This window comes from Manacus vitellinus, unplaced genomic scaffold, assembly GCF_001715985.3.
Source record: "Manacus vitellinus isolate BGI_N305 unplaced genomic scaffold, ASM171598v3 scaffold_27_pilon, whole genome shotgun sequence".
NCBI lineage: Eukaryota > Metazoa > Chordata > Aves > Passeriformes > Pipridae > Manacus > Manacus vitellinus.
In genome coordinates, this window is record NW_021940039.1 from 1,100,389 (window position 1) to 1,127,411 (window position 27,023).

Here is a 27,023-nt window from a genome sequence, read left to right on the forward strand (position 1 = left end):
TAGATATGTGGTAGATTTCAGAGAATTTTCACTACCTGTCTGCCTTGCTTTAAAGCACAACCTTTCTGCAGATGTAGCCAGAAGTTCTGTTCTCTATGGATACATTAGAACTTTACAGAGAGGCTGAGACAGGACACACCCAGATTAGATGTTGGACAAATGTTTTCGCTGTTTGGGTGCTCAGACACTGGAACCGCCACCCCGGGGGTGTTCAAGAGACGTCCGGAGGTGGCGCTGGGTGATGGGGGGCAGTGCTTTGGGGGTTACAGTGGCAGTGCTGGACTGGATGATCTCAGGGGTCTCCTCCAGCCTTTATGACTCCCCCTTTCCCGACAGCCGCCCCCAGCCCTCCATGCCCGCACCGCCCCTCGGCCCCCCGGCCCCGCCGCCATTTTCGCGCGCGGGCGGGGCGGGGCGGGCGGCGCTGCCCCGGAAGTGCTCTGGCCGCGCCCGTCCCTGCCGGGAACATGGCGGCCGTGTCCGTGCTGAGCGCGCCCGCCGGCGGCTTCAGCTTCGACAACTGCGCGCGGTGAGGCCCGGGGGAGGGGGAGCGGGCGGCCGGGGCTGGCGGGGGAGCGGCGGGGGGAGCGGCCGGGGGAGCGGGCCCGGGAGCGGGGCGGTCCGGCTTGGGCCGGGGGACACTCCGCTGTGTTGCGGAACTCTCCTGGAGGCGAGCTCGCCAGAAGGGGCTGCGGGTACCGCGCGCGCAAGACGGGCACCACCACCATCGCCGGCATCGTGTTCAAGGTGAGCGGCGGGGGCGAGGCCGGGCCCGCAGAGGCCTCGGCCGCTGCTGCTGAGTCACCCCCGCTGCCCCCGGGAGCGGCCCTGTGGAGAGCGGGAATAATTCTCCCTTCCTCTAGGATGGCATCGTCCTCGGAGCGGATACGAGAGCAACCGAGGGGATGGTTGTTGCTGACAAGAACTGTTCAAAAATACACTTCATTTCTCCCAATATCTAGTAAGTGTTGATATTGTTCATTGTGTAATAAATAGTTATTTGTGTCCATTACTGTGTGATGGTGTTGGTAATGGTACTGGGGTTTTTAGCTCTGTCCTTTGCTAACACCAAATATAAAGATGTGCTTGAAAACGATAATTTATTAGCAAGGCTTGAGGATTTGTGGTTTTCTATTTACACTTAGCAGGCTGTCTTGTTTCATGCTCTGAAAATACTGACTGTATGAGAACTTAATTTCCTCAATTTTACAAATACAAAATTTCTATTTGTTGCATAAAGCGTAGGGGCTTTTGCCTCTTGCCCTCCCCACCCTTTCCTGACTTGCTCCCAACACTTTTCAGTTGTTGTGGTGCTGGAACAGCTGCAGACACTGAGATGACAACTCAGCTGATCTCCTCCAACCTGGAGCTCCACTCCCTGTCCACAGGACGACTTCCAAGGGTTGTCACGGCCAACAGGATGCTCAAGCAGATGCTCTTCAGGTAACTGAGTGGGCTTCTTGTTTGTTAACAGTGCTGTTAAAACCACCAAGTAATGCTTAAGGAGCATCCTCCCTCAGCTTCCTTACCTTTCATAACGAGACTTTGTAATTGCTCTTTGCTTCGTAGGCTTTTGAACTGAGGTGGAAGAGAAATCAAAGTTTTAGAGAATTGGTACTGTAGTTGTGCCGTGGTGCAGTGATCACCTGGCAAAAATAGAAAGGTATTAATTTAATAGGCTGTTGATCACACCCATGAAGAACTGTTGTGTACCTTTGGTGAGATGGCTGGGCCAGTAATACTGTAATGTGCAGGCTTGTAAAACTGGGAGTTTTATGTGACTTGCAATAGAATCACTGCCTCAATGTCTGCTGGACACTGAAATAAACTGTATTTTTCTAAATTTCTTAATTTATTGCTCCCAGCTGGTAGAAGTAGCCTGTGCAGTACAGAGCTACACTGGGTAGTTGTGGGACAGTTCTCCAGTGCCTGTGTTGTGTTAAATAGAACCACAGCTGTATTGTGGGGTTTCAGACTCACAGACAAACCTTGCTCCCAGGTACCAAGGCTACATCGGCGCTGCCCTGGTTTTGGGGGGAGTGGACGTGACGGGCCCTCACCTGTACAGCATCCACCCCCACGGATCCACAGACAAGCTGCCCTACGTCACCATGGGTGAGTGACAGCACGGGGCAACACTTCAAACTGTTCTTTAAAGTGCTTTTATTTGACCTCCGTTGTTTGGTGAGAGCTGTACGGGCCTCAGACTTCAAAGATAAAATTGTACCTGCGTTTGTGAGGTGGGTGCACTGTTCTGTTTCTTTACAAACACGGGCTGGAATACTGTTTAACTCTCAGCTGCTGAAAAGCTGGTGTTAGGAGCTTTGCTGTGTGTGTTCCCCACGTGAGAATTGTGGGATTCCCAAAAACTTGCTGAATGAAAAAAATTCCTCAGAAGTGTGGTTTGCATGTAGTCCTCACTTGTGGTTCATATAAATTTCTCTTGGGGACCTTGTGTTTCATTTGGAAGCCTCGGGCAGTTTTAAAGGGAAGCTTGTTTTTGGTAGAGCCATGGAAGTGTGATGGAGAGTCTGAGTAAACATATCAGAAAACTGATCTGAAGTTGTAGTGTGTCAGATTAGTAAATTGGATTCAGCCCATGCCTGGGGCAGCTTTTATGCTGGTTCTGCGATGGGAAGACGTAAATTCGTAGATTTTTGTTAGTTTTTTTCTGCGCCTGGTTGGCACCTCTGGATCAAACACCTCGGTAGGGTTCTCCTGGAGGGGTGAGGGGTGTGTTTCTCTGCAGGCTGTTGGCGCTGCTGCAGTGGTGCCCTGTGATGAGCTGTGATCACCCGGTGCAGTTAGCGCTGCAGTGGTGCCCTGGGATGAGCTGTGATCACCCGGTGCAGTCAGCGCTGCAGTGGTGCCCTGGGATGGCCCCGGTTGATCACCCGGTGCAATTAGCGCTGCAGTGGTGCCCTGGGATGAGCTGTGATCACCCGGTGCAGTCAGCGCTGCAGTGGTGCCCTGGGATGGCCCCGGTTGATGACCCGGTGCAATTAGCGCTGCAGTGGCGGCGGGAGGCCGCGCGATGGCGCCGCTGCCCCGGGAACGGCCCGCGCGGTCACGTGCCGGCATTGTGCGGGATTGCTCCCCTGGATCCCGCATCCACGGACCTGCCCCGCTCCGGCACACGGACTGCACAGCCCAGCTGTACCGGGAGCTGCCGCGCGTTCCCTGGAGCCAGCCACGCCTTCCCCTGGGCACACGGTGACCTTCCTGCTTTAGTACCGGAGTGGCGTTTCTGAGCATCCTGGCTGCTCCTCTTTCCCTCCACCAAAATAACATAGTAGCAGGCTAAGTTCAAACGAGTAGGAAGTAGCATATCAATGGATTAAGTTCCTTGTAGCTTAAACTTTGATTTGCTGTTGGCAGTACCAGGCCTGGCTGGTGCTTACACACTCCTTTTGGTCACACTGTCAGACAAAGCCCTTCTCAGCATCACTGTCCTTTACCTTCCCACTCATGGTGCACTGATACTTCCTCCCGTGACTAGGAGATAATTTATATGCATAAGCTAATAAAAAATTAGCTTATGCATATAGACAAAAGATAGAATTGAAACAGCAGGAAAACTATCAAAAGTCAAATCATAGACAGCAGTCGGAATTGTATTTCAGTCTTATTTAACCTGCTCTATTGTTTGTTGTTTTTTTCCCTGAGTGTTCTAAAGGCAGTTTGTTTAAATCAGGGTAGGTATTTTTGGCCAGTTAGCTTCTGGAAATTCGGTATTAAATAGGAAAGGAGATTGAGAGGTTGGATTTTATTTTGGTGTGCTGGAGTTTGTCTGTGGATGGACAGAGCGGTGTCCTGCCTTGCAAGGGAAATTTAAAAGGTACTCAGTGCTTACTCAGGAGTGAGAACATCAAATTAAACTGTTTATGCTGACAAAGGACAAAATTGGATTTCAGCAAACGATGCAAGATTGTCTGATGGCTTGGCTTGTCTAGGAAAGCTTCTGGCCAAGACTTATAATGAAATGCATGCATAAAATTAAAGCACTTGGAGTGTGTAGTTGAGCTTTCGGAAGCAGGCGGAGTGTTCAGGAGTCTCTGGTGGCTGGAGCTGCTCCCCTGGTGCCAGTGGTGCTTCATATTCATAAATCAGCTCTTCATGCACTGGCAGTGTCGTGCTGCAGAGCAAGCACTCCCACTGCTGGGAGCCAGCCCCCAGCCAGGATCCGGCTGAAAAATGATCCCAGTCCGTGGGGCTGCGGAGATCACGGAATTTTTACCTGGGATGAACAGCAAATTGAATAACAATGAGTGTGTGTGAATAAATGCCCTGTCAGGGAGCCCTGGCAGTGATGGATTAGGAAGTGCTAAATGTTGCTCTCTCAAGGCTCTGCACATCCTCCAGTGTGGCAGGTGGGGTAGCAAACAGGTCCTTGGGTGAGGAAATGGACTGTACTTAGCAATAAGAGCTTGTCTTCAGTGAAGGTTCTGCTAAAAAGATCCAGTTCATCTGTTTTAGAAAAGCTCCTGCAGTTACAAAACACAGTGAAAATTATTGTCAGCTGGATTTTTTTGCTATGTATCAGTAATTGTCTTTCACTTTAAATCACTACTGAAGTGGTACAACTGCTCAAGTGAGGACCAGACAGTATTTTTAAAGTGAATTTATTACAATTGCATCCAGGAAATTTAATAACTTTGTTGTGAAAATTCAGGAAATGACCAATGCTACTTAAGAAAACAACAAATTCTCTTATGGTCTCATAACTCACCTGCTTCATGCCAGTCATCAGACTGAAAGGCATTTGTCTCAGAGTAGAGCTTTACCTCTCAGCTTCTGTAGTTCTTTAGCATTTGCTTGGCAGTCAATATTTTTATATATTTAAATACTAGATTAATACTTCCTGAATATTTGTTTCTAAAGTGCAGCTTACTGAAAATGTATGCAAAAAAATTTATTTGGAATTGAAATGACATCTTTTTCTTGATGGTTGTGTTTCCAAGGATATTAAATGTAACCATTCCTAGCAGTTAGTGGGTTTTGAAGATCCAGCTGAAAGAGTTTTTTCCCTGAATGTTATATAATAGAAATAAATGATAACTTTACCAATTATTCTTTGTTTTAATTCTTACTGCTCACGCACAGCAGAGAGAGAGAAACTTTAAACATGTAAAAAAAAAAAAAGTCCAACAAAGGAAATTTCCTATTTCTGCATTGGCTGTGTGTTGACTTCAGTTTGAAATCTTAGCTAAGATAAATACCTGGTTTGGTGTCTCTCGAATCTGGGCTCAGGTAGAGACACTGTTTAATGACACGTTACTGCACAGCTTTCCTGAAGGTTCTGGCAGATTTGAGGCTGAACTGCTGCACCTTTGGAGGGCTGAGTCCGAACTGGCAGTGACTTAAATCAGTTATTGTGTGTATGAGGTGGGAAATCCATCCCTAATTAATGGATGGTGTTTTGCTGTGTTTGGATTTTATCTTTCTCCAGACATTATGTTTGGGAATTGTGAAGCTTGTTTCTACATAAAGGCAAAGCATGCTTGTTAAAAATGAATTATTGTGCAAGTGCACGGACAAGAGAGCAGCTGTTTCCACATATACAAACAAGTTCTCCATAGACCCTTAATATCCAAGTTTTCTGTGTTTTTATAGGAACTGCAATAAGAAAACCTTATTGCAGTGTTTACTTAAGTTCCCAGATTTTATTGCCTGCTCTCCTGTTACAATGCAGCTTTCACAAGGCAGTTGAGGTGCTTGGAACATTGTGGGGCTGTGTGGATGGTGTGTGGAGTTTGCCGAGGAGAGGGCAGTCGGTGTGATGGGGCAGTGGGGTCTCAGCCCCGCTGGGCAGTGAGTGCCCTTGGCTGCTGTGCATTCCTGTGTGCCAGGGGCTGTGCCCGTCCCCAGCAGGGCAGGGGACCTGCCCTGGCTCCTGTGCCACAGGTGGATGTCTGTGTGCCAGCAGGATTTCCCACTGCAGTTCCCATCACTGTGGGCAAGCAGCACGTGGTTTGCCTTGGTGGAGACCTTGGGAAGTGTTTGTCCATCGCTGTGAACACCCCGGGCTTACATCTGGTGCTGGGAACAGTGAAGAATCTTCACTGTGCTGGTTAAGATAAAATCTGTTCTGTCAGAGAATGCTTAGCTGTGCTGGGAGGCTTTTGCTAAGGCAGTTTTTAACTGCAAGCTTATAAAGCTTATGTTTGGGATTTATAAGCACCAGAGAAAAAAGCAAACGAGTCTATTCAGCTTTTCCAGCTTTACTTCCTGTTCTGTTAGAACCTCCTTAGGATCTGGGTTTTCAGATGTAAATGTCTACATACATGTAGGTTTAATTAAGTTAAGACTTTCAACAACTCTTTGAAAATTTACATTGTAGGACTGTCTGTATTTAGTTATTTAAAGCTGATACTGGATTTGGCATTTATTGTGTCTTGGTAACAGAGTGGGATAAATAATTAAGTGTAATTCTTTATGTATAAAGGATTTCATGTGCTGTAACGTAAGATTCCCCTGCCTTTTTAGTTTTTCTTTTTCCCTTAAATCTGCTGAGTTCCTGCCCATTGGTTCTTTTGGGAACTTATTTTAAAAAGGAGCTGGAGGAATTAATCCAGCCTGAGCCATGTGTTATCAATAATTTTTACATGTCAGTAGAATTTTTAAGAAATTAAGACCACTTTTTCTTAGCTCAGTAGCTAATGTATTAATTTCAGTCAAATTGTGCATTTATACCTTTTATATTTCATTCTTGCATATTTTTTAGTCTTTGCACTCTAATTTTGTCAAATAACCCTTCTCCAAGGGCAGAATTGTTTCCCAGCTTTGAGGATTTCCGTTCTGCTCATAGTAGGCCCTCATCTGGGTGTAGCAAGAATGTGGGCTTGGTTTGAGACCATAGCTCAGATATGTTTTTTCCTCATTAGAAATGTTCCTATGTCATTCCAGAAGAACTATTATTTTATGGTTCAGGTCCTGTATTTGTTTTGGCCCCCACCTTATTTTGACCTTGTTTGAAGGATCAGTAAAATTCCTTTTATTTGTGATTTGCTCTGTGATATCAGCTGTTTGTATCAGCAGTTCATTTCTGCTTAAAAATCTGTTTTATTCCCAGCTTCAGCATTTAAAAAATGGAGTTGTGTATTGCTCCAAGGTGTAAATGAATAGTCATTGCCTGTAATTCAAGTACACACTTAGAGTGTCCTACTGCTTTTAGATGTGATGTATTTGGTACTGTAAAGGTAATGATCCTCAACCACAGCAATATTCTGTAACAGGAATATCTGTCATATTCATCGGGATTACCATGTTCATTGATTTGTGTCTGTAAATCTGCTGTTTCAACCCTTTAAATTTGATCTATAATTGGACCTCCTTAAATGGTTCAGCTAAGGTAGTCTGTATTTTCTCAACAGTGTCACTGTCAGCTTCTCCTTTTTCATTATACATTCAGCAGACTTGATAAAATCAGCAGGACACCTCATTTGAAACTGTTTAATCGCTGCCTTTTGCTTTCACTAAACCATTGAGGTGGTCAAGCGATATACACAAATCATTTTAAATAGGAAATATGGCTTTCTCTGTGACCCAGCTAAACAGATAGCAGTATGCAAAACAAGTTAAAAAGTAATAAATGCCAAAAAATCTTCTAATTGGAGTAAAAAATTGCAGGTAACTTTATTCACTCCCCAAAAGTAGTGTTCTCTGAAATATGGGTAGGGCCACAGACAGACAAGATAATCTTCCTGAAGGCTCACTCTTTCTGAACAAAGCAAGTTTACAGTTTCAGATAGTATCACCCTGCTTTTTGTATTATTTCATGGAAAGCCCATTTATAACCCTGCAGTCCCAGTGCTTTGGGCAGAGGTGGCTCCTGTTCCACCACTGCACTTGCACCTCATCCCTTCTGGAGAAGGAACATTAAACTCATGGTTTCATCTCTGTCACTTTGTTCATCTGTTATAGTTCAATGTAAAAATAATGGCACAGAGTAAATGCACAACAGACTGTTTCCAAGTTCCTGGGGGAAATAAGCTGGTGGCAGCAGCCCCTGCCCTGCTCCCATGGCTGGGTCACCCACCCCACGTGTAGGGTGAGAGTGCCAGGGTCAGAGCCATCTCCTCATTCCCACATCCCCTCTCACGAGGGCAGGAGCACTGGAGTAGGGATTCCATTAACCTCATCTTCATATCTGGTGTTCAAACTGGTCAGAAGGAAAGGGCTCTCAGGACAGGACCGTGCCAAGTGTGTGCACACAAGCTGAACTCTGGGCTTCAGTTAGGTGCTGGCCTTAGCACAGACACTTTGAGCCTGTGGTGAGCTGAGCTGGGCTTCACTCTGGTCTGTGCTGCTGAAATGGGTTATACTTTTCTCTAAAAAAATACCCTGTGTAACTCCACTGGCTAAAGGAGTGTCCTGGTGTCCCTGCAGGTTCTGGATCACTGGCAGCCATGGCAGTGTTTGAGGATAAGTACAAACCCGACATGGAGGTAAGAATCTTGGGGTTTTAAATCTCAGTGTTTCTTCCCTCAGTAATCCCTGTGATCACAAGAATTTAAGAGGTTTGAAGCTTTAAAGAAGTTAAAACTGCTTTAGTTTTGCTGCACTTAAAATATACTAGTGCCAGCTTACTGTAAAGTTGTAAAAATGGATGGATAAAATAAATTTGCAAGCAGCTATATTTCTATATGGAAAAATGTGTGCTTTTAATGTTGATGAAAGCTTTAAAGACCTACAACTTACTGGTTATAGTTGACTTCAGGAATTTACCAGCCCTTGCACAGTCAATATTGCTGGTTTTTTATCCGTCAGTCCTTCCCTCTCAGTCTTGAAAAGAGAATGCTACAAAAAGTGTTCAAGTAGTACATGAAACAATCCTGGTTGATTTGGTGTGTTCAGAACTAATGTCTACAATTTAACATCTGTTGAAAGCTGATTATCAGAAGACTCTTAAGGTTATGGGGTTTGTGTTTTGCTGCTGATACTGATAAAAATTGAAAAATGTTTGATTGGTTGTTAGAATCATTCAGGAGAGCTAAAATCTGAGTGTCATAAGATCAGAACAAGCTGTTCAGTTACAAATGGATGCAGTGCATTATTTTTGTATTTTCTGTTGTATTTCCTTATACTTGGTTACACCATGTTCAGTGCTCCTAAATTAAACCCTGAAAATCCAGTTGTCTCCAGACCCACTATTGATGAAAATAACCCCAAAGCAATTACAGGGCTTTCTGTAACTCTTATTTTGTAAAATGCCTCAGTAATGTCAAGCCCTCTTAAACCACATTAATCTCTTCAGACTCTCTGCGAACACTTCTTCTCATTCCAATTGATTAATAATTCCACAGTAAAGGAGAAATGAGAATTGAACACAAAATTGAAAATTGAACCCATTAAAAATTACTTGTAACACTAACAGTCACAATCATTTCAGTCTAAAATGCAGATAAATCTTGCAGCTCTCCAGTATCCCTGAGTAATGTGGAAAAGGAAGAAGTTTATTTGCATCAGCAGAGGTCTTCAGATGTTCCTCATTTTTGTTCTGCAGCTGCTGTGGGTCAGTTCCTCCCCTTCAAGTGCACTGTGTTTTGGGGTGATGGTCCCATCAGTCCACTGAGTTCCTCTCTATAAAGCTGATAGATTAAAATGTAAAGTGATCTCTTGTACCCTGTCACCCGTCCTGACGAGGCACCATGTCTAATACCAGTTGATTTAAAAAAAAAACCCACCTTGTTTTGAGAAGTTTGCATTAGTTAATTGCTGAAGTGTTGGTGAGAAGCAGTTTCCCAACTCCCCCTGGCTCCTCTCTGTCAGTACCTGTGCAGTAGCTGTAGGTGTGCAAAGCTCTGGACACACAGGAGGATCAGGGTTCCTGTGTTACCACGGTGTTTTGGGTGGTATCTGAAGACTCTGGGCTTCTGGTCCTCAGTGTATTTATAAATGTTACCAGAAATACTGGAATACTTCTGGTAGGCACTCGAGTGTCTTGGGGAGGGAGCGTCACAGCAGATGGCTGATAGAGCCACTCCAGAGAGGAAGACTCTCTGTTTTCCCCTCTCCCCTCACGCTGCTGTAAGAATGGCAGTCTCCTTTTCCAGCCTCCTGGGTGACTGTGCACTTGGTGTGTGTGCTGTTCCACTGAAAACATGGACTGCAGATCCTGGGAACCAACAGCTACAGCACAACAGTCCTCTTTCAGAGATACAAATGGCAAAGAGCTGTGCTGTGCAACTCACATTTTCATCTGATTCTCAGCTAGTTTTCAAGCTTGTATTTTAAGTCATTTTCTGTGTAAGAGCAACCGAAAAAGGCACCAAAAATTGGTAAATCTCCAAATTTTCCTATTTAGAAAGGTCATCCTCATTAAACTGTCTTCACACACAACCATAAGTGGCAGCAGATAGTCACTGTTATAACAAGCATGCAGAAATGCAGCCTACCAATTTGTTGAAATAGATATTTAGATTTTGAGGCTCACATGTACCTTAACTCTTCCTTTGGTTTTCCTGGATAATCTGATATTATCTAATAGCAATTCAGGAAGTGTATTAACCAAGCCAGCAAAGTTTCAGGTGCTAAAGCTCAGTTGTACTCTTAAACACTTCCTCATACTCTGTTATGGCTGCCAGCTTATAATATATACCTTTTAAGTCAGATATGGGTTTTTTTACAGTAAATTAACAAAATAACAAATATTTCTATTGAAGTAAATCCAAATTAAATCTGAAGTACGCTATATATATTTTACATAAAACTTCCTATGAAATTGCATTGAAAATAAACTTAAAATTCCTGGAGATTAATTTAATAAAATAGGTAGAAAATTATTATTATTTTTCTGTCAAGATCAATGCTCCTTTCTCTTGCACTAATTGTCAGAATATCTTCCTAGGGCTACTGGAGGGTAGTGGTGTGCTTCAAGACCATCACATCACAGAAAAATGATTCAAAGGCAAACTGTCCTGCACCCTCTGGTATCAACTTGCAAATTAGCATCTGGAATGTAATTAAACAAGCTTAATGAAAGTAGCAGCTGAATACTACTGGAAAAGACAATCAGCTTTTTTGCCTCTGATATATATTCTGTACTATTGAAGCTGATCACCAAATGCATCGTGTGAGCACAGTTAAAAAAAATTAGCATTTATTTGAAGAATAGGAACTGTTTTTCATTCTGTTATGCTTTTGGCATGCACTGGTGTCCCAGGAGAGCCATGCCACAGCAGATAGTGCACAATATTTATAAATCCATGACAGGCAATAATAGCAACTTGAAAAATTCTTTTGCTAGAATTTCAAGTTGAGAGCTGCCAAAAGCTGAGAGGATCAAATCTGCAGTGGCAGCTGCTGTGCCCTACAGTTAGAATTGTAGACTTTGAAGATGCTCAACTAAAAAAAAAAAAAAACTAAAAAAAAAATAAAAAAAAGACTGCAGGCTTAGCCAATTTTTGCAGGTTTCTAGAGCCCTGGCTCTCTGCCTTTTGAAGATGAGTTGCTGAAGCTTCTCCCAGTGCCTGAGGCATGCTAACACCAGCAGGATGTGTTTTTTTCCATAGACTTAGTGTGTCTTCAGATTTAAGTAGCACATGCTTTGTCAGTGCCAACTGTGATGGTCCTTTCCCTGGCTGTGGTGCTGGGAGATGATCCTCACCCCCACCCCTCCGAGGGGACGCCCCCAGTGCCACTTGTGCAGCTGATTTATGGAGGCAGGGCTCGCTGGGGAGCCAGTGCTGGCCTCTGGAGGAACCATTAGAGATCGCTGAGCATGGGAACACTTTCAGCCCTCAAGGCCTGTAGATGCTTCAAAAATGTAATGCCAAGCACCTAACTACTGTGGAACAATATTAATCTGTCATGTGGGCAGCTATAGATCTGCTTTAAAAAACATAAGTGGAAGAACAGCACATCTAATGGAGTGTTTTGAGCTCAGATCTTTCATTGCAGCCAATTTTTCTTCCAATAGAGTCGCCACGTGGTTTTTAAACCTCACAGTCATTTTGCAAATGCGTTTGTGCCTTCTGGTGTTAAACAATAACAAAGAAATACTGGATATGGAAACCGTCGTGGTCTGGGGAAAAAAGTGTCTACAGAATTAAGTGCTGGAATTCTGGGTTTATCTATCCTCTGGTTCTTGAATTCCTCAGGAGATGGGGAGAGGGGATATATTTTATTCTGGTATTTGATTTCTGGTGTTTGAAAAGTAGAAGCTTTTTGTCTGTAGAAGAATTACTTGATCCACAGTGGAGCTGTGTTGTAGCCTTCTTGTTTAAGCAAGGAAATAGGCTGCTTGTGACTTCATTTCTTTTCTGTATTTCATCAAAAAAACCAGGTTTAATAAAAAGAGGCTCCAAAAGGATGAGGACCAGTAGAAGCCACAGAAAGCAGAGCTATTGCAAGGAAAAGGAAGTAAATCTTGGAGTAATGAGTTCAGGAGCATAGAATAGGTGGAAAAAATGAAAGGAGATAGTCTGGCAGATAGTTAATAATTATTTCTAGGACAGATCACTACAAATATGTGAGATGATATTTACAGTCATTTATTGTACCGTTTCTGAAGTGTGGCAGGAAATCAAGTGTTACTGAATGAAAACAAAAATACCCTGGAGGGTATGAACAGATGAAAAGCAGAGGAGACTGTTCTGAGTGTGTTCCACATGGAACACAGCTCTCTCCCCTGCAGCAGCTGTGCTGTCCCCAAACCTGCAGCTTGCTGTCCCACTGGAGGGGTGTCTTCCTTCCCCTGTTGGCCAGGTTTGCTTTGGTGGCCTTTCTGCAGTGATGACTCTGCTCCCCTGTTTGGGGCCAGTGTGGGTTGGGAGCAATCTGGTGAGCAGGTTGGCGGGCAGGTTTGGGAGAAGTGATTTTTGAGGTACTCGTGAGTATCCCCCTCTCCCTGAGTGAAGCAGCTGAGGCACGGAGAAGCCTTTCCTCTGGATGCTCCACGTGCTCTGGGATCTTTGCTGTACCGAAGTGCAAAGTAGCCCGAATGCAGCTTTCACTGTGTACCTCTTATTTCACAAAAAAATGCATCAGGCACATACAAAATATTGTGAAAACATGTCACTTTCTTCCATTTCTAAGCAGCTGACACATAGATCCTTCAAACGTTCCTGTGCTCACATTTCCCACTGTCCCTCAATATGGTGGAATTGTTTTTGTTTATTAACCACGGCAGGAATAGCGAGCTATTTTTGGAATCTGTCGAAACTCTCTACTCCTCAACAATAGTTGTCTCGGTGTTGTCGGCGTGTGCGGGGGGCTGGGCGGGTGACAGGCTGCAGATGAGCCCTGTTCATTAGTGATGGAGATGAGGGTGGCTGCGCCCCACGGGCTCAGGTGCGGGACTGCGGCCGGTCCCGCCAGCTGACACCCCTTAATGACTCTGCGGGACCCGCACTGCGAGGGTCGGGCTCAGCTCCTGCAGACAATGGAGATCAACCGGGCTGGGGGAGTTAGGCTGGAGAGCCTGCCTGAGATACTCGAACCCCTGCTGGTGTCAGACACGGAGATTTAAGTAAATGTGGGGGGGAAATCTGACTGGGTGAACAGAAAGCAGGACTTTGTGTTTGTGTGCCTTGGGTGTTTCATTACCCGTGACAGGAACTGAGCCTGTTAGTGGCATATCTCCACTCCGTGCTGCCAGAGCTCGTGGCACTGCACTTTGCAGCTCTCCTGACATAGCTGTGTTAGTGTCTCCTGCAGACACGGATTTTATGGGTAAATACCAGGTGTTAGTGCATACAGTCAGCCAGAAAATAAAGGCTTATCGTACCTGCTTCTTATTCTTAGGTTAGATAACAATTATCCTCTGGTAACCTGGTTTCTGCCTGACACGTTGGACAGTTTGTACAGTTTTCATCTTCTTTCACAGAATTGTGCCCTGGATTGATTTCCTTTGTGGAACTGGTATTAAACAGGAGACATGGGCTGATTTGGAGTGTACCAGCTAGGTGTGCTGTGGAGTGGCTGGGATTACAGGTGAGGTGTTTGGAGGTGTCCCCTCTGAATGGATTAAAGCCCAGTTTGTGGGACGCTGCCCAAGTACCAGTGTGTTACCAGTGGTACCCAGCAGTGCCACCTTCCAGTGTGCTGTTTGCAGACTGTATTGAGGGAAACAAATGTTGCCTCCGTGTAAATTGGGCCTTGCTGCATGACAAAGAGCAACAATTTCTTCACCTTTATGAAAGTAACACTTAAACTTTGTCCATAATAATGTAGACAAGCCGGCCAGAAGCAGGGCTCTGTGTTAAGAGATCATTTCACTGCACAGGGTAGGGGGAGGACAGGTAATTATTTTTGATGCATTTCTCAGGAGCAGGTGTTCCAGTTTAAATTGTTCCAGTTTGTGTATCTCCCATAAGTGCAGAACACAGGAAAATGTAGTGGAAAATATTTCACATGGCACAAAGCCCGAGCGCTGCTCCCGCAGCGAGGGCCGGCCAGGCCGAGGGCAATTGCTGTGAGGGAATGGGGATGAGGCAGAGCTGGGAGCCAGCCCGGGCTTTATGGAGCATTTTGGTGTATTAGGGAGGATAAATTACCAGAAAGCCCAAGGCTTCCTTTCCAAATAAAATGTTTACCTTCATTCCCTTCCATCCTTTTGTCAGAGGTAAAGCAATAGTCATATGAGCAGAGATTTGCTTTATTCGAAACCAGATGTGTTACTGCTTGCTATTAATTTGTTTATATGCAGTAATATCAGGTAGTTGTCACTGTAGTCTCTTGCAGGGTTTGCATACCCGGGGGGGTGAGGGTCGGTGTGTGACCGTAGGGCAGCTCAGGGAACAGCAAACTGGGGCTCTCCCAGTGCCAGGGGAGATTTACAGCTCTGGTACTGCTGAGAGAGTTCTCATTTTGAGAATCTGTTCCCTAAAAACCCATGAACTTCACCCATATGCAAGAGGTGATGGATTAAATGAGTTTTCCTATTCATTCTTAGTTCAGAGTGTGGGAACAGTATTAAAAGAAATCTCATAGTTGTGAGAGGAGCTTGTAATTTAATTCCGTGCCATTGGAAATATGGATTGTACTAATCCCCACGTAGGGAATGACATACAGCAACTAATGTTATTGAATAGTAGTTCCGAATCATATAAGTTCCTTGCCTTGGCAGGTAATTTGACATAAATTGTTAATGTAAATCCAGGTTAGTGGGGAAGACATTATTTTACTAAAAAAGATAAACTGCTGATTAATTCAGTATAGAACTCAATTACAAATTGAAAGTGTCTCTGCGGGATGCCAGTACCCTAAAGACAGCAGATGTTGAATTGATACTCCAGCATATTTCACCCTGGTATGAAATATTAACGTGGTTTATTATACTGCTGTATGATATCAGAGAGGGGGTGGGGATGAGCCTGGGCTCACAGGCAGCTTCCTTGGAACAGGGAAAAAAACTGTTGTCTCTGAGAATAATAATTAGGGACTAGAGAGCAGTTTGTTTGGAAAGTTCTTACTAGAAAATGGTTAGAAAAATAAACATTTACTGAGGCTTTAGTCACAATGAAGCTGACGTAAAATGCATAGGTCTAATATGAAAAACCAAGAAATAAGAGACAAGGAATGTCATTCCTTGCTTCTGAGGCAGCCCTGGGAATGCACACTTTTTGGGGGAAGACTTGTAATTCTGAGTGGTTTGAAGGTCACAGCCTGTTTCCAGCACAGTCCAGCCAAATCCATTCTGACTGCTGGAGCCTTCCAGCCTCCCCTTACAAGGAACACAAAGTACTTCTCAGATTGGTTCTCTCTGGACTTAGAGCAGACCTGAGCACCTCTCACAGTTATGGGCTGATCTCCCCCCCCCAGCCCCCACACAGCCTCTCACACCCTGTACTCTGCTGATTGCTCTCCCAAAGTCTAATTATGCTTCTGGAGGTGATTTTGTCCTTCAGGAGGTATTTCTTTCCTACCTCCAAATTCCCAACACTCCTTTATGGATTTATTTTTTTATTATCATTGTCCTTCCTGAAGCTTGTGATTTTTTTTTTCCTTCCCTTCTCTTCCCACAGGACTCTTGGGGATTCTCACTTTAAGTAGGATCAACTTTTTATATTATATAATTTGAGCATATTTCATTGTTGTAAAGGACTGTTGTGATAAGTATTTGCATTTGTTTATTTTTACAAAAATAGTTGCCTGCTTATATTCATGTTATACAAATATTGATAGAGCACTGCATTTCAAATTCTTCTAAGAATTGCTGTTGGAGAACTGCACTGTGTGTATTGCATCTCTGACAGCATCCTGGTGACCTGCAGAAGGGATTCATTTCATTTTGGTAAGAATTAGGAAAAAAAATAATTTCTAGAGTTTTTAAATCTGAAAAAGGCATTTCCTGTTTAACTTGCTTGTGGAGCTACAAAATGTTGAAGAAATAATGTTCCCAAAGCCCTTCCAGCTGCTCCCTTTGCTGCTGGAGCATAATGATAAACTTGTTTACAGGCTATTAGTAAAGACAGTATTAATGTAATGTAGAAATACCCTCATCTCCTGTAGGAAAGTCTCTTTTTTCCTCCAGTAGCACTTGAAGTCTGGAAATTGCTTAAGTGAGAAGAGAAACTTGGTTCAAGTCATATACAAGAATAATGTGTAAAAGTTGCTCCTGGGTGCTGTGTGGGACTGGTGGCAGAGCAGCTGTGAGAGGTAATCCATCAGCCCTGAGTGTCTGCAAACTGCAACTCTCCAGATAACAGGTTTAAAGTAAAGATTTAATACAGGCTCTATCTGCTGTGATGTTGCAGTGACAGTTTAAAACTCATTCTCTAAATCTCAGCAGACTTTATAGCCAGCAGTGGGCCCATATAAAGCTTAATGGCATTACAACACATAAATCATCTTTTAAAGACGCTACCAGTAGCGCCAATATTAAATGCAGACAATTGTCTGTGTTATAAATAATTTATCAAACACCGTTTCAGATTAGCCTTCCATGCTGAGTTATTTATTTTAGCCTTTACTGCCCTATTCCTCAGGCACCCTTTGGAAGCTCCGTTCCTGGTCAGTGTAATGAACTGGGGCCTGTTCCCCAGCACAGCTGTGGTGACCATTACCATGGAGCTGGACCTCGCTGCCTTTCCCAAGCGCTGCCCATTTGTCAGGCGAGGTAAATGGAGCTGCACATTGGAGTCCAGGGACACATTGTGGGGTGTGATGGGGACAGACAGATCGCTCCATAAAGTGCTGCTTGTCACTGCTCGCTGCCCCTACAGTTCATCACTCGCTGTAATCTCATTTAAGGAGCACTCTGGGCCCCACAGGAGGATATTCCCAGTTAGCTTGGTCTTTGCAACCATAAAGCAGGAAGTGCTCCTTTTATATACTCTGAACTTTTAGGGTTTTTTAAGATTAATTATTACAGTGGCTCATTGAGGCCCCTGTACTTCAGGCTGTGTCAGCAGTTTCCTGCTGGCCCCCTATTTTGTGACTGGAAACAGCAGTCCTTGCTGAACTCCATGCAGGATTTTTCTTGTGGCTGTCCTGGCCAGCTTTCTAAATTGTAAAAAGAAGAGCAGGAAACAGCACCGAGGCAGAGTTTTCTAAAATGACAATTCCTGCAGGTTCACAGACTGGGCTGCACTGTGGCAGTGAAGGAGATGAGGTTACAGCCTGGGCTCTCTGTGCAGTGGTTGCCTCAGTGCACTTACAGCTCTGCTCTGCTGATTGAACTTTAATGAGTATTTTTAGAATCATTTTGATAACAGTAGGTTGATAGAGTACATTTTTAAAAGCAAATAAATTTTAAATTAGAAGAGTCTGTGAGATTTAAAGTGTTGTTTTAAAAAGATGAAATTAAAAGGAATAATGGAACAGACCTCCCCCAATTTGCTGTAGTATTCCTAAACTGCTTTTCTTACACTAACACGTAGCTTAAAATTATTCTGGTTTTGCTACCACTTAATTTTTAAAACAGATCTATGCATACTTCTTTGGTTCATTTTATTTACTTGCACTATAGTACTAAAATACCCTTGGTCTGCAACAAATCAGTCTTTTATCAGTTGAGTGAGGAATTACTTGCTTATCATGGTTTTATTGCCAAAAACACTGAAGAAAATGTTCAGGAATTATTTTTACAGCATGGCTGTATTGTTCTAGTCAGCTTAGTAGGAAGCATAATTTATTTTTTTTATTTTATAAAGAGTAATAGTGGTGGAACTGGCAGTGAAGTAGGAATTGCAGCTGTTTCTGTTGTTCACTGCAGGCCGTGTCCTACTCCAGTCCCGTGTCTGCTGCACAACCTGGGATAGAAGAGGCCCAAACCTCTGAGTGCAGGGATGTGCTTCTGGTTTATTATTGCTGGACTGGAGCAGGCAGAGTTTGCAGTCAGTTCCTTACACACCCTTGAGAGAAGGAAGGGTCTCACAGGCACTGCTTTGGGCTGGAGAGGCTGCTGGAAGCCCAGTGTGAGTGTCTCCATGGGCACAGCCTGCTGTCCTGGCACGGTGACACTGCCAGCTCACCGGGCACAGGGACAGGCTCGGTGCAGCTGAGGGGCAGGACCTGCCCTCGCTGGGAGCTGCAGAGGGAGCCAGTGCCACTGGAATGGCTCGGGAGGGCTGTCAGTGCCACCAACACTCTGTTCCTGATGCCTCTCAGCAATACCAGTCGTGTTTTTGTGGTGGTGGTGAGAATGTGATGATCAGAGATCTGGTGTGATATTCTGAGGGGTAGTTAGATGAACCTGAATGCTTCCATGTAAAAAACACTTCTGTGAATGTCCTTTGTGTAGTGTGGGCTTCGTTGCACTCTGGTTCAGGCTGTTTCAGGTCTAAATAGTAACTGTCTCAGTCACATCCATTACTGTAGCAAAGCTTCACTTTTTCACTTAAATAGTAAAAACTAATTGCAGTATTTTGACAGCAGTACCTTGTTTGACCAGTGTTTTCAGCAGGTTTCTGTAAATTCTCTGCATTTGTGCTCAGGACTGGAATTACAGCTGGTCTGCAGCTCAGCTCCGTGCAGAGCAGAGCTGCTCCATCCCAAAGCTCCTGTTAGGATGAGCAGATGAATTTTGCAAACCAAGCCATGCTGCAAAATGGTGCTTTATTTTGGTGCTATAAAGGCTGATGAAATAGCCCTGACCTGGGGAAGCCTTGTACCTGAACTCCAGTGACTCTAATGTGTGTGCAGCTGTCACACAAGACAGGCAGCTGGAAGGTACACGTGCACAAAAGCCTGGAAGTTAAAAATGGTAAAATTTATTTTCTCCATTCATTAAGATAAAAAAAAAAAAAAATCTGAGTTTTGCTTCCTAGACTGTCTTTAGCAAGTCTGATCCATCCTGGGGTGGTGGAGCATGGGCAGGGTAAAGGGTTGCCCCTGGATAGTCCCCCTGTTCATGCCCTGTGGCACTTTGGTGATGGTCCTGGGAGCTGCCAGCCCTGGGCAGTGAGAGCCTCTGAACTGTTGCAGGAGGAGGAGGCCAAGCAGCTGGTGAGAGACGCCATCGCAGCCGGGATCTACAACGACCTGGGCTCCGGCAGCAACGTCGACATCTGTGTCATCAGCAAGAACAAGCTGGACTTCATCCGGCCCTACGACGTGGCCAACAAGAAGGGGGACAGGTGAGGGACCCTGAGGCTGTGTGTGATCCCTGCTCTGCACAGCCAGTCCTACTTTTGCCAGAGATCTCTGACCTGTGGGTGGATTGCAGCTGAACAGAACCAATGAGTGGCTGCACCTGCAGCTGAACACAGGCTGGCAGAGGCACGTGCAGAGAACAGCAGAAGTTCTTCCCTGCCACAGTTTTACCAGGCTCTTGAGTTTTGGGCAGTTTGAGGAAGTAATGGACTTTTGTCTTTGCTGCCCAGACCACTGATTTCTGTAAAGAGCTTTCCAGTTATGTGGCAATTTTATTTTTTTTTTGTAATCACAGTTTTCCAGAATTGCTGGTTTGTCTGAAACTTTGTCTGTTAGTGCAGTCAGCTTAGACTTTGCAGTAGGCACAGTTCCTTTACTTATTTTGGACTTTTATAGGAAACTTCTAAAGGTGATCAGTTCCAAAACTCTCAGGCACATGGTGTGACTCTTGGGGATGGTCCTGTGCAGGGCTAAGGGTTGGACCTTGTGGGTCCCTTCCAACTCAGCATATTCTGTGTGATTCTGTGATTCTGTAAAATTTAAATGCAAGTTTTCCCATGTATCATCTTCCTGATTAATTTCCCCCCATTTCTTTCCCAGGTTTGGCAGGTACAAGTGTGCAAAGGGAACGACTGCTGTTCTCACAGAGAACGTGGCTCACCTGGAGCTCGAGGTGCTGGACGAGACCGTGCAGACCATGGACACGTCCTGAGCTCCGGCTGTGGCTCTGTCCAGCCCAATAAAGAGGCTCTGCCCCTCCCTGTCTGTGCCTGGTGCTCCTTCCTGCTCTGTCCAAGGTGAGGTTCGAGCAGCAGAGCTGCAGCAGCTCCGTCCTGCAGGGCTGGGGCTCTGAGAGCTCTGTGGGTGAGGGCAGGGCAGAAAACCCTCACTCCAGGAGCAGAACAGCAGGAGTAAAGCTGCTCTGTGTAAGCCCCACTGGACAAGTTTTAATGTAATAGAATGTTCTTTTCCTGATGGAAACAGGAAAAGGTATGAAAACAATGAGCAGTGGTAGTTCTGAACTGCTGCCCTTGACCTCCAACAGGCACTGCTCTCCTGCCACCCCACTGCAGGGAAGAAACTCTGGGCATCAGGGGATGTTTGTGTTATTTTTGCCCCATTTTCTGTAGGTAGAGACAGGATACAGGGCAGATTCAGCATCATTCAGTTTGACTGTCTTGTCACTTACCTCCATTTACACCTGTTTTGTCCTAAAATGCTGGGCTTGTACCACTTGAGTTAATGAGATTTCAGGCTGTTTCATACAGCACTACATAATCCTGAAAAAAACCAGCCAGAAGAACCCCTTACAGAATTATTTTTCAGGTGAAAAGGGGAGGTGTAGCATTGACAGGCAGCTTCAAAAGGTGAACTGGTGCCAGTCCCCAGCCTTGGCATCCTGCAACAAAGATCCTGGAAAACCAGCTCTGATATGCCACAGTTCAGAGGGTAAAGACTCTCGTGTTTTCCCTTGGGACAAGTGACAGTCTCTCTCCATCCATCCATTTGCTGGAAAAGCAGCTACACACACACCACAGCTGGTAGGAGCAGTTTCCCACATATTTAGGCCTGTTTTTTGGGGGGGGTTGTATTTCCTTTAATACTGCACTTTTTAGTTTTTTAAACAAAGATGTTTATTTTGGAAATAATTTTTTTTATTTATCTAAAAATGCACAATTGCAAAAAATTACCTTTTGAAATACATTTCCTTATAAGCACTAAGAAATTTTATGTAGCAAGAAAGTGACCAGACTTTTCCAGATCCTCATCTGTGAGCTGAGCTTCCCTGGAAGCCACTGATCCTTTTCCAGCCCGACCCTCCCTCTGGCCATGGAGCTGCAGCCCCGGCTCAAGGAAAGCTGCAGTGCAAGGAGACAGGTTCAGGTCACACCTGACAAGTGCTCGAGAGGTTGGGTATAAATTAACCAAGCTGGTTGGCACGGGAATGGTGGGAGCAATTTGGTGCCTCCACGATGATTTGAATTTCCTGACTCTCTCCTGAGAGCAGTACCCTCAGCTTTCTGCTGAGAAGCCCCAGTAAAATGGCACCTTGCATTAATGATGCCAACCTTATTCACAGCAATTAACGGCTTTTCTTGGTACCCTATAAAAACATTCCCAGATTTGCTACGAAGCAGCTGAAGACGGCACTGCGGTTTTCCTTAAGTAGAGCAAATTAGGTTAAAAAATCCACTAAAAGCATATATATGTATGTAACCCTCTAACCCTAATCTTAGTTCAAAAACAATTAAGGATTGTAAGCTTTCCTTAAAAAAAAAACACCAAAAGGCGGCACAGGCTGCATTTGAAGTGTCACACACAAAGGTACAGTCGGCACGAGCCCCTGGCACAGGCGGAGCCGGCGCTGGAGCAGCACAGGCTGAGGGGTTTCCTCAGGAACACCGAGCACAGCCCCGCTCCTCCGCCAGGCACACGGAATGGAAACACTGGAACGTGAATCCACGGCTGTTCCTGGAGCAGTGAGTATTTCCATCGGCAGTAATGACACAAATCATTGATTCAATGAATGAATTTAGCTGTTGACAATTTTCATGCAGTTAGAGACGATGACTCCTTCAGATCAGGTTGAGATTTATAGACATTCACATTCTGTAATGAGCTTTCACAGTTTGAGGGACGGGGCTGATCCTATGCAGAATTCCATACACAAAGCATTTCATTTATTTTAAAAAAATTTTCCAAGTGTTTAAAACACTGCTGAAGTTCCACTGATAGTACCCGATGTACTATTGAATGTGTAAAAGTCTCTGCACCAAAATCGAACTGGCTTCGATCAACACTGGTTTTAAACAAGAACCTGGAGGCTGAGAAGAGCCATTCCAAAAGGGAAAATGAGGGTAAGGAGCAATTCTCTGCAGGAGCAAGGCTGGCTTGGGTTTGCTTGGCATGTTTGGCTTCTTTTCCCCAGGTTCATGTTTAACTCATCTCTGACAGAAAGGCATCAGCAAAATACACAAAGTTTACAATTAAAAAAAAAAAAAAAGAAACCCCACCCCCCAACCCTTCCCAGTTTCTAAGTCTGAAGAGGAGGGAATTAATAAAAACACATAAATGGCTGCTTTAAAATACACCAAGTAAAAACTGAATTTGCTATTAACCATTTGCAGAAGAGGCAAAGTAGCAGTTATACAAATTACACAAAATCTATGGTAATTCTTACATTAGTATAAAGTGATTTCACTGAAGGAATTATTTCAATATTTCACATTACAGTTAAGATAGAAGGTCTGGCAAAGGCCGAGCCCTCGGTAATATCGGCTATCCTAGATTACACACGACAGTTTGAAGAAAGGACCCTTAAATGATCTACATCCGTAACGTTATTGGCCTTAAAAATAAAAAATAAAAGAATCACTTGCAATACCTCACAGAATCTTCACGTTAAAGCAACGACCACCTGTAAGAGTCCTTGTCAAATAACCTGCAAATGATGGAGCCTCTGCTGTGAGTGCTCACCCTCCCACCTGTGTGAGCTGCACCAGGCGCCGGCAGCGGAGAAAAGGATTCAAGTAAGACTGAGCTGTGCTGGCGCCGCGGCCGCTCATGTGCTCGAGGTCCACACGTGCATCTGTTTGGCTATTTGGTGCACGTAACCGATGTCGGGCCGCTGGTCTGGGTCGGGGTATATGCACATGCTGACCAGTTCCCGCAGCTGAAAGACAGGACAAGAGGCAAAGGGGAATGAATCCACTGCTCTCTGACTGGGAGAGGCTGCAGATCGTCTGTGCGGGCTCTGCAGGCCAGGCCAGAGCTGGGAACCTCTTCATGCAGATGCTGAGCAGGGTGCAGGCACATGTCTGTCTGTCTGATGTGCGTGTCCCACCTCCAGACAGGCCAGGAAGAACCTTTCCCACCAAATCTTCACTGAAGATTTAAATCCTCCCACACACCAGCACATCTTACATCCCAGAGGAGCAGAGGGAGCCCGGCCCGGGAGGACCCAGCGTGTGCACCCAGGGCTGGGGGAGCAGCTCGGGGCAGAGGGAGGGAGGGAGGCACCATGGGCAGGGTGTGGATGAAGGAGGGAAAACAAGATCACTACCACAGTGTGCCTGAGGCAGCAGGCAGGGAGGGACCTTCCAGTGGAAGGGGGCTCTGAGGGAAGGGGGAGCCTGAGCTGAGCTGCTCTGCTCTTCCCACACCAACCCTGGCATCAAATCCTCCAAGCCTTCGAGTGTAACCAGTCTGACCAGCACTTGAGCATCTTAAGCTGTTGGACCTGGCTGTGAGACCCTGGTGTTTGCTAAAACCTTCCTGAAGAAGAGAGAATGGTCACTGATTATGTTTAATAAATAAAATGCAGAAGGCTGGAGTCTCCCCACCTCCCAACCCTCTTTATTGTGCACATGAAAGATTGTAGCTTTTAATTATACAGACACTGAAAGCTGCTCGTACCCCCGAGGCACCAGGAGAAACAGCCTTGAGCCTCTGATCTTCTCACATCCTCCCAGTAGCCACAGTGCCAATTATTTTAGCAGTAATTAAAAGCATGACCATGCAGCTATCAAGCACACAGCTTCAGCTGCATTAACTGAATGTGTTCGAGGTTTTCAGCTCTGGATGGAGCAAGGCCCTATCCTTGCTCCCACCCCAAACCCGCTGCCTGGCCTTGCCCCATTCCCTGGTGACTTTCTTTGACCTGAGGGCAGGGATGCTGCTGCCTTTGTAACCCTGAGACCCTGAAGATTTAACACAGCCCTCATCAGCCAAGATCACCACAAAACTCCCACCAACAAATTAAAATGCTTAGAGCTCAGCCCAAGGCTGTGCCATGAGGACCATTGGCCCAGCCAGGAGCTGTGCAGCACTGGAGCAGTTCTGTCCTCACAGGCAGCTCAGCAGCACCCACAGCACTGGCGGCTGAGCCTGATGGCACTGCCAGCCCTCATCTCCAGTTACAGCAGAGCTGCTCCCAATATAGAAAACCAGTCCTGGCCACAGTCCCAGCTCCTCCTCCTGCTACCAGCAGCACATAGTTGCTCACAGGAGGATCTGGACTGTGAGCCACAAAAGGCCACAGAGAAGAGGAATCACCACGAGAGCCAGCGTTCTGCCCCAAACGCTCTGCCTTGTTCCTCTGAACCAATCTACAAATCTCTACCACACTGCTGCTGATGGTGCAGCCCCATTCTAACCCTCACAGGACTGGAGCTGTTTGCTGTTTCCCTGAGCAGGGCAGAGGAGCTGCAGCCACAGGCACGGCCTCTCCAGCATCCTGTGGATAGAGCAGGAACCATCTGGAGCCGAGTTCTCTGGGACCCGGCCCTTGGAGCTGCAAACCAACCTCACCCCGCACCAGCACTGCACTACACACACTCTTTAGCACTGCCAGAGGGAAGCAAACAGACAGTAATTGTACAGACAGGAAACACATCTGTCAGCTTACACTAATTCCTGCTGCCAGCAGGCATATCCTGAGTGCAAGAGCTGCAGCAGCTCGGCAGAGGGACCGCAGGGCCGGGGCTGCCCCGGCAGCTCGGGGGGAAAGGCAGAAATGCACTTTTACAGACTAGTTCTCAAAGCATCGTTTTGCATGAGATCCTTGGCAAGTCAAAACGAAGCAAAACACAACGTGTAGCGTGGGGCCCCTCCCAGGGTGGAGACCAGACCGGCTGCTCCCGGCTGCACACGGTATTTCCCAGGCATCCTGCCTCGCTCCTCGGGACTCGGAGGGGGAGTAAAACAAAAGCCCCACAGGATACAGTGAACATTGAAAATTCCATTACCCATTTCCTTCCAAATAGGAGGCAACTGTAAGGAAGGAGGAGGTAAGGAAAACCAGCTGCTTTGTCGAGGTAAGGGAGAAAAAAAGCAAAGCCCTTCTCAAAAGGCCCTGAGGAAAGCCAAGGCGTGTCTGCAGCTGCAGGGAAGTGTCACCAGGCACAGGGACATGGGTTCGTGCTTCAGTGGCTGCTCCCATCCCTCTCGTTCAGATGCACAACCTTAAAAAGCCTCAGTGCAGCTGCTGTAGAGATGCTTATTGCATTAAACTAAATGGCTTTTCTTCTCTTTTTCTTAAAAAGAATCCTTCCCCCCTTCATTACACACTGAAGACTTCATGAACAAACATTTCAGTGCTGTTTTATGGAATGTTGTTTTAAGGAGAGGGCTTTCCCACGGCACACTGCTGGCTTCTGCCAGCGCCCCAGACTTTCAGTTCCAAAATATTCTCCACATTAAGAAACCTTTTTTTATCTCGATTTAGCTTGCCAATATTCAGACATCACAACAGCTGTTTCCTCAGCCAGGTACCCAGGACCCCCAGGCCATCCCCCATTCTGCCCTGGATGTGGGGGGTTCTCCTCCCAGGTTCCCTTTCCCCGTGCCAGGAGGAACTTCCCTGCACCCCCATCCCATTCCCCTGCAAACACACTCCCAATTTACCTTTTCAGAATAATGTTCAGCTGGAAGAGGTGGGTAGTCACATTGCTCTATCTTTTGGCAAAGAGAAAACAGGTTCATTTTATCTCCATAGAAGGGACTCTGCAGAGCTGCCATCTGGAGAGGAAAAACCAGAAGAGGTTTCAGAAACACAAAGTATTTGAGAGCCCTCAGTGCTGCCAGTTTGCAAGAGCCAGTTCTGTTCTCTGCCAGTGAGGGGAGGCTGCTGCTCCCAGCCTGCCCCCACCCACACTGCTCCAAGATCCCACAGCTCTGCAGCCCTGGCAGGGCTGGTGCCAGGCACTGCTCTGCTTCCCAAGGGGAAAAAAACAAGAAATAGGATGCTTGGACCACTGAGAGCATCAGTAAGAACCCAACTAGCTCTAAGACAACTATGAAACCCTCTCAAACAATCAGTGCCATCAACACACCTCCAAGTGCTGAGCAGTGCAGGACACACCAGGATAAACGACCCTTGCTTTAAATCATCAACCTGTCTTTTAAAGGATTTCAAGTTACTGTGTTTCTTCCTCCTCACCACTACTACCAGTAGTAACCTAAGCTACTCCTCATAAACCTACAGACCTGAGGGGCTCCCAAGGAGCCCAGCACCAGGTGAGAGCGTTTGGAAGGTTCTGAAGGCAAGAGGTGAAGTATCACTGTTGCTTCATTACTGTCAGTAACAGGCAAATCAGTGGGAGAAAAATTAGAGTCCAATTAGAGACTCTCCTCTCCAATTAGGATTGATGGCCAACTGCTCTCGATCGGTGAACACAACGCAGAGAGCCCAGCACACAGGGCTGGGCCAGGCAGAACACTAATGGGGGCAATGGGGAAAGCACACAAGGCAAGCAAGGGTTAACCAGGGGCTCCAGGATCTCAATACAAACATCAATAATGCCAGTGAGGTTGAGAGGGATTTTCTAATTCCCATTCACTTTTCATTCCAGGGCTAGTTAAGCAGTGATGTGCCAAAGGGGAGGAATGGAAGGGAAACACTGAAAAGGAAACACTGTGGGGTTTGGGACGGTAAATGCAGGGAATTAAAGTGGAAAGAGAGGGCACCCAGCGTTGAGCAGAGC

General features: G+C 45.7%; 3 protein-coding genes across 4 annotated transcripts in view; 1 reads left to right on the forward strand and 2 right to left on the reverse strand.

Annotated features, from left to right (window-relative positions):
* ADGRD2 (adhesion G protein-coupled receptor D2) overlaps window positions 1-737 on the reverse strand; it is a 30,514-nt gene extending 29,777 nt beyond the window's left edge. The window contains 1 exon segment of the mRNA XM_025895298.2: window positions 363-737. Within this exon segment, the coding sequence (XP_025751083.2) occupies window positions 363-737 (375 nt within the window).
* Window positions 684-20,304, forward strand: PSMB7 (proteasome subunit beta 7). The gene is made up of 7 exons (XM_029960454.1): window positions 684-747; window positions 864-961; window positions 1,303-1,443; window positions 2,000-2,115; window positions 8,389-8,447; window positions 19,372-19,523; window positions 20,140-20,304. Exons 2-7 carry the CDS (start codon window positions 906-908, stop codon window positions 20,249-20,251), a joined length of 636 nt encoding a protein of 211 aa, XP_029816314.1. The 5' UTR covers window positions 684-747; window positions 864-905; the 3' UTR covers window positions 20,252-20,304.
* A 1,807-nt stretch (window positions 20,305-22,111) lies between these two features.
* Window positions 22,112-27,023, reverse strand: part of NEK6 (NIMA related kinase 6) — a 43,122-nt gene continuing 38,210 nt past the window's right edge. For both annotated transcript variants that reach the window (XM_029960453.1, XM_008931712.3), the window contains 2 exons: window positions 25,945-26,058; window positions 22,112-23,212 (listed from right to left, as the gene is read on the reverse strand). In XM_029960453.1, coding sequence (XP_029816313.1) covers window positions 23,102-23,212; window positions 25,945-26,058 — 225 coding nt within the window. In that variant the 3' untranslated portion in view covers window positions 22,112-23,101. The remainder of the gene's footprint in view (window positions 23,213-25,944; window positions 26,059-27,023) is intronic.